Consider the following 7,846-nt stretch of genomic DNA (forward strand, 5'->3'; position numbering starts at 1 on the left):
TGTCTTCTATAATGCAGTTGACAGTTCTACCAGACTTATTATTGATGCTTTAGCTGGAGGTAGAATCATGTCAATGGATGTCGAGGAAGCATGGGATTTGATCAAGGAAACTACACAACACTCTCATTATTATAGTGATGCTCGGTCACATCCTAAGAAGGCAGCTGGGATGTATGAGGTGAATGCTGAGACGGACCAACAAGCTTAAATTGATGCTTTGCAACAAGAGATCAAGAGGCTGAATTTGGCGGTTCAAAAATCCAAAGAGAATGGGGCTGGTTCATCCTCTCGAGATATGTCTAATGTGGTTTGTCAGTTTTGTGGAGAGAGTGACCACACTATTTCATCATGCCAATGTTTCAATGCTCAAGGTGAAGCACAAGGGGAGGTGAACTACATGAATAACTTTAGTCGGGGTCCGAGGAATGATCCATATTCCAACACCTCTAACCCCGCTTGGAGGAATCACTCTAACCTCCCTTGGGGAGGAAATCAAGCTTCTCAGAGACACCCCCTGGTTTCCAACCACGACCCCTCCACAACAACATCAAGAGCGTTCTCCACCATCCGATGAGTCTACGCTTCAGCTGATTATGAAGGAGCTACAAAATATAAACAAGAAACTGGATAGTCATGATAGCTTGCATGCTCAATATGCCAAGAATGCTCCTAGACGGCACGGTCATCTTCAAGGCCAAACTGAGGCCAATCCAAAAGGGCAAATCAATGTTGTGTCCTTGAGGAGTGGAAGGCCACTTAGAGATCCTAAAGTGGTAGATCTTAAGAAGAAAGGTGTTGCTATTGATGATCCAAAGGAAGTTAAGGTTCAAGAGAAAGAGGAGAAGGAAGAGCCTAAGTATGTGCCACCACCACCTTACAAGCCTCCTCTTCCTTTCCCACAAAGGAGAGCCCAAGCTCAGCTAGATCACCAATTTGGCAAATTTGTGGAGATGTTGAAGAAACTTTGCATCAACATTTCCTTCACTGAAGCTCTCAAGCAAATGCCAACCTATGTGAAGTTCTTAAAGGAGATCCTATCCAACAAGAGGAACCTTGATGATTACCACATCATTGCTTTGAACCAAGAGTGTAGCGCTATCATCCAAAACAAGTTACCCCCTAAGCTTGAAGATCCGGGCAGCTTTAGTGTTCCTATGGTGATAGGGAGGAGTACCTACCAGGCTTTATGTGATTTGGGTGCTAGTGTGAGCATCATTCCTCTATCCATATGCAAGAAGCTTGATTTAGGAGAGCCTAGACCGGTGAAGATGACCTTACTCATGGCCGATAGATCTATGACACGCCCGGTTGGTATTTTGGAGGACATTCCAATCCAGATCGGCAAGTTCTACATCCCGATCGATTTCATTGTCCTAGATATTCCCGTTGATTCTCCTATTCCAATAATAGTGGGACGACCCTTCCTAGCTACCGTGGGTGCTCTTATTTATGTGAAGCCGGGTGTTCTCTCCTTCAATATTGGGGAAGAGAAAATGGAATTCAACCTTCCTAAGGTTGTGAAGCAGCCTGCTTTTGAGGATGATGTTTCTAGCTTGGATATGGTTGAAGAAGCAACCCAAGAATCCTTGATGGACATTTTGATTGATGATCCGTTGAAGTATTGCTTGATTGAGAGTGTGACCAATGTTGACAATCTAGACCTTTTTGCTGATGTGCTCTTAGAATTGGAATCTGGTGATGAAGTGCATGAGATCGTATTTGAGACCCTATCTAGTGAAGACGTCTCCCCCATGGAGGAGACTCAAGAGGCACCAAAAGTGGAGTTTAAGACTCTTCCATCCAATTTGAGGTTGAAGGAGGATCTTGATCCGGGGGATAGTGGACATCTTCTCCGTCTACCTAATATGGGGAGAGTTTCTCTCAAAGGTCGACCTCCTCCTCGACCACCTTCACAAGAGTAGTTCATTGTGAGTACTTATCTTCCTTTTGCTCTTTAATTATACATTGGGGACAATGTTAGTTTTAAGCTTGGGGGAGGGGAGTATTTTTTGTTTTACATTGCATGTAGGTTGTTTGGAATTGCATTTTTCGTTTGTTTTTTTCTTTTTCTTTTTCTTTTTCTTTTTTATTTATTTTTCTTTTTTTCTTTTGTGTCGGTTATCACGTTTCCCCTGCATGTTTCTTTGTAAGTTCTTATAATGGTGCATTGAATGTGAATCCTTTTAATATGCTTTAGTTGTTAATATTACAATTGCATTATGATGATGATATGATTGATCACCCTTTTGACATTGACGTGAGCATGTGGACTTTGATTAAGATATATTGGAACCGAAACTCTAGATATTTGTCCTAGTGAGCTTGTTTGCCTTTCTTGGACTACAATTGCAAACCCTGTTATTTCTCATGAGTGAACTCTCTTTGTTTATTAGCTCTAGAACTTGCTTCTAAATCTCTTTGAGACTGTATATAGGACTAAAAATGCATCACATTTGATTGAGACATTATATTTTTTATGAGCCCATATTATCCTTGACTACCCTTGAATTGATATCCTTCTCTTTTAGCCCTTTGAGCCTTATAGCCTTTCTTTGTTAGCTCCACAAAAGTAATCCGAGCTTATATTTGTATCCTACCTATCTAGGAGATTGAACTTCTATTTACATTGTGTGGATGTGAGACAAGCTTGGGGGAACGGTAGATGATGGGGTGGAAAACGATATTTGATTATAGAGTGTCATCTTGTTGTTTATATATCCAATTTGCTCCCTTCTTTTTCATTAAACAGAAAAAGAGATGTAATAAAAAGAACAAAAAAAAGAGGAAATAAGTGAAAGAGAAGAAAAGGAGCAACAAATAAACAATTTGATAGATCTTGGGTTGGGTTGTGTATTTGTGCTTATTGTAATATCAATTGAGTTGGTGTTGTTTTCATATGAAGTTCATATCTCCTAGATTTTGTACCACATGGCCAAAAATTTCATCCTTGCCTTATAGAGTACCTTGGCCCCATTACAACCCCTTGTATGTCTCATGATTGTGTTTTTCATTGTACCTAGTAGTGAAGATCTAGATTTGGTTGCAAGCTTATGGTAGTTAACATTCAAAGTTGAGATATAACATTGAGTGAAACACATACCTACATATAAGAGTGTGAGTGACATGTTCTATTATTCCAGTGAGGTCTAGAGTTGAGGAACTAATATATTCTTGTCTTTGATTGAGAGGCATGCTAGGAAGGGATTTGTTTTTCTGTTTGATCTTTCGTTGTTGTCAATCATATGTCACTTGGATAGATACCTCTTTTGTATATTACTTGGATTCATTGACGTGTGCTTGCTTGGGACAAGCAAGGTTCAAGCTTGGGGGAATTTGATAGCATGCATTTTAGTCTAGTTTAGGTCATGTTTATTTCGTCTTAGTAGAGTCGTTTGCGTCTTTCTAGTCTTGTTTTATCTTATTTTCATAGTTTTCTTCGTAGATTCAGTATCTACTCTTTTGTTTGATGATTACAGGTGATTTGGAGGCATTATTATTGGAGATTATGAGCATCCATGGAATGGTGTTTGAGTCAAAGAATAAGCGAGGCGGGAACCTAAGGAAGAAGGGCTCAAGGAAGGATGGGAGCAAGCCAACGGAGCTGCATTTGATGAACCACCACAGAGGGATACTCAGCCCATTACTCGGCCGAGTATCCGGCCGAGTATCCATGCATCGCCACCATCTCAGAGGCTTACTCGGCCCATTACTCGGCCGCGTATCGGGCAGAGTTCGGCAGCCCTCTTCAGAGAATTTGTGTTTTCCCTTGGAACTCTTGGACTTCTTTGGGGGTTACTTTTGTATGGCCTTTGGAGAGTTATAAAAAGGGTTTTGAGAGCATGTTTAGGACCATCTATCCACCTCTCTCTCTATATCTCTTTAGCTACTTTGGAAAACCTAGTTTGCAATTTGTGGAGATTATTGAAGAATTCTCAAGAATTGGAGTTTTATAATCTAGATTGAATCAAGTATTTCTCTTATTCTCATCTATATCTATGAATTTCTTTGATTATTTCTCCCATTATGCGTAGCTAAATCTATATTTCTAGGATTGGGGTGATCCCAACAATGAATTGGTAGATTTTGTTCTTGTGTTTGTCTTTGAAAGCATGGATTCTTGTTTGATTTGATTCTAGGGTTTTTATTGAGATTGAGATTATCAATTAGAATTCTATTAGGTTGAGTCTGAAAGGAGATACCTATAGATTTCAATTAGACATGGCATGAGTCTGAAAGGAGATTGTTTATGTTGGATTACCTAGAATTGAACCCGAATAGACTTGTTTGTTCTTGTGGACATATAAGTAATCATAGAAACTTAGGTTAGGTTGGACTTAGTTGAGCACGAAAGTGGATGTTAACCCGGTCTAGTTCTAGTTTCTAAGTGCCCATTAGTCTATGCTTGATTGACTTTGCACGACAGTGATTGTTAGTTGGAGTTTAGATACGTCTACTATTGTCTTAAAGGAAATAGTGGATATATTTGATTGCTTACCGTCAAACTATTCCAAGTGCCCATTAGTCTATGCTTGATTGACTTTGCACGACAGTGATTGTTAGTTGGAGTTTAGATACGTCTACTGTTGTCTTAAAGGAAATAGTGGATATATTTGATTGCTTACCGTCAAACTATTCCATGATTTTCTTTGATAAACGCATCTTTTAATCTACCAAGGAGTTGTTGTGGTGATCCTTAATCCTAGATATTTCTCATTCACATATCTTTCCAAAGTTGTGTTTTCTCATTTTCATAGCATAATCATCATATTATCTTATTAAGACATAACTTACCAGTTTAGTTACAAAAGATACTACTTTGTCCTCGTGGGAACGACACTTGAAAAGCTACAATTGACCCCATTTGCTTTTGTGTAGGTTTAGCCATATCACATCTCAATTTCTTGCCTTTCAGATAATTTTTTGTTATTCCACCCTAAGAACATCGTCCTTTCATTTGGTTTCTTTTTGCCTCTGAAGATCAAGCCATCAACGTAAAGATGCTGCACAAAGTTGAAAAAAATTGTAGTTGTTATAATTTGTATCTATAGTTCTTTCTATAATAAAACTATGAAATATATGCAAATATTACTTATCACTAGAAGGATAATTGGACCTTTGTAGAACCTTCCTTTCACTCCATCCCAGTCAATCCTTGCTGCTGGTATTGAATCCATCACGAATTCACACCAGTTCATGTTTCTGCAATTCTTCAGCCTTGTTACTAGCAGGTTCTTGTCCACAGTTCCTTTCTGGTTGCACTCTATCAATCCTGAGATGAAGAGGTTTATGAATAACCTTTTAAACCATGTTTCCTCCTTGCATTTTTTAACATCTAAGATATATGAGAAGTTCTAAGACCTTCCACCTTGAAGTCTTTGTTTGCTGACCTAGAGCTTGATACTGAGTTGTCATTGTTAAATTTCAAAATGTATTTCCTCAACTCCTCTAAATCTTCCTTGTGTTCCACAGTATCATCACTCTTTTGTATTACCTCCTCCCCTCTAGGAATCCCTAAAACTCTCTCAGTCTCTTATTCAGTTACTTTGATCAAGCTTTCATCTCTCAAAATGATTCCACATCTGGCTTCATCGTAGTGTAATGCTACCCAGAAAACCATTGAAGTTGGGATTTTTGTTAGTGTGAGATTCAATAGATCTCCAAATCCCAATTCTCTAACCCACTTTCTTTCTTTATCGTCGAGTCCTTTCATTGCTTCTACAAACATTTTTGGGGTGTTTCTGGTCATGAGTTTGGAGAATTCATCTTCACAATCCTCTTCTTTTATTTATATTATCTCCTTCGCTTTCTTCCATTTTGACACTTTTCGTTTCTTCTCACATATTTTCGCTTCTTTTACCGTCTTCAACTTTTGTTTCTTGTCTTTCTTCACTTTGACATGGTGCAAACCAACGTTTGCTGCTGATTGTGAACATTCAATTTCCATCTCTGCCATGCTCTGCTCTTGAGTGGATAAATCCACTAGTTCTTGTGTGTATAACATCACTTTATCTTGTGAGCCACCTTGTTCATGTGAAGATATGTCAACTGCGTTTGTTGACGTTGCTCCCTTGCTCACTAAAAACCAAAATGTAAAAAACAAATCAGTCTCTATTATAATCAATATAAATTATCGAAATTTCATTGCACTATTATATGAGCCATTTTATCTTACTATCAAGTTCCACCATTTAAATTTACATGAAAATAAGTTTTTATTTCCGCAACTTATGTATTCATGATCCAGGATGTTTTTTTATTAAATTCTAGTAGTTATGTTTCCCTGAACCATTAGTTTAGTTATATACTTATTGCAGACTTATTTCATTATGCAATCACCATTGGTCGTCTTTTTTTATGATCATGTAGTTTGTGTGTTATGTTCCACTACTTATAATTCATGAACCGGTTAACTTTTACAACATTCGACTTGTAGCCTTGTTCTGAACCATTAGTGTCATTATAAAAAAAGCAAACTACAGAACAAGATTTACTTACATTAAATTGTTGTTGCTTGTTCTGTGTCTGGTGCAGTTTCAAATGTTTGGGACTTGTCTTCTTTCACAAGCTTTACATTTTCAAAAAGTTCTTCCACCTCCACACTTGATAAAATCTCTCTTTGAGGTGCTTGTTTTGCCTCTTCCATTGCATTAGTTTCAGACTCCCTCAACCATACCCTTTTGGGTTTTTTGGTCCTTTTGCCTCCTTTACAATCAGTTCACCTAAAAACCAATATGTTAAATAAATTGTTGCATTTCATTGCACTATTATATGAACACCGGATGTTCAATAAAATGAACTTTTATTTACAAAATAATGAACCATTGTAACCCTCAAAAAGGACATGGAGCCCTATGGACCCCTGATCTTGCGCCTGGTATATTTCTAATGAACCATTTTATCTTACTATCATGTTCCACCATTTAAATTTACATGAAAATAAGTTTTTTCACAACTAATGTATTCATGATCCAGGATGTTTTTTATGAAGTTCCAGTAGTTATGTTTCCCTAAACCATTAGTTTAGTTATATACTTATTGTAGACTTATTTCATTATGCAATCACCATTGGTCGTCTTTTTTTATGACCATGTAGTTTGTGTGTTATGTTCCACTATTTATAATTCATGAACCAGTTAACTTTTACAATGTTCGACTTGTAGCCTTGTTCTGAACCACTAGTTTCATTTAAAAAAAAAAAGCAAACTACAAAAAAAAAAGATTTACTTACAATGAATTGATGTTGCTTGTTCTGTGTCTGGTGCAGTTCCAAATGTTTGGGACTTGTCTTCTCTCACAAGCTTTTCATTTTCAAGAAGTTCTTCCACCTCCACCTCACTTGATACAATATCTGTTTGAGGTGCTTGTTTTGCCTCTTCCATTGCATTAGTTTCAGACTCCCTCAACCATACCCATCTGGGTTTTTTGGTCCCTTTGCCTCCTTTACTTCTTCTTCTTTCTCAAACTCTGTTGGTGTTTGAAATTCATCTGATATTTCTTCTAAGCTTTTCTGGTTTCCTCACTTTCCTCCTTTTCTTCCTTCACTTCTATTTGATGTTCAGACTCTACATGTTCACTCTGGTTTGAACTTGGTTCGTTGTTGGAGTGAACTGTTTCAATCACTTCTTCCCTTGCAGTACTCACCCTACTTCGTCTTCTATAACTCCTCTTGATGCGCCCTGTTAGACACATCCTACTGCTTATTTCCCTATAATCTGTCATATCCACACACAAGAATCAAAAGGAGCGTTGCCTGGCATTGAAAATTGGAAGAAAAAATATGTCTGATGAAACCCTAGTTTCTATTTATCCTACATTTTATTCGTTTTTAGCAGATTCCTTTTTCCCA

General features: G+C 37.7%; 1 protein-coding gene across 1 annotated transcript; it reads left to right on the forward strand.

Moving 5' to 3' along the window:
- Positions 1–1,001: 1,001 nt before the first annotated feature.
- On the forward strand, positions 1,002–1,922 carry LOC141249356 (uncharacterized). The gene has a single exon (XM_073669592.1). It carries the CDS (start codon positions 1,002–1,004, stop codon positions 1,920–1,922), a length of 921 nt encoding a protein of 306 aa, XP_073525693.1.
- The last annotated feature ends 5,924 nt before the right edge of the window (positions 1,923–7,846 follow it).

Source organism: Phyllobates terribilis, unplaced genomic scaffold, assembly GCF_046119375.1.
Source record: "Phyllobates terribilis strain yellow unplaced genomic scaffold, ASM4611937v1 Scaffold_4498__1_contigs__length_60277, whole genome shotgun sequence".
Classification (NCBI taxonomy): Eukaryota; Metazoa; Chordata; class Amphibia; order Anura; family Dendrobatidae; genus Phyllobates; species Phyllobates terribilis.

Bases quoted from the DNA above. Each gene is read 5' to 3' on its own strand.
- LOC141249356 (XM_073669592.1), top strand. From the start codon at position 1,002: ATGCCAACCTATGTGAAGTTCTTAAAGGAGATCCTATCCAACAAGAGG.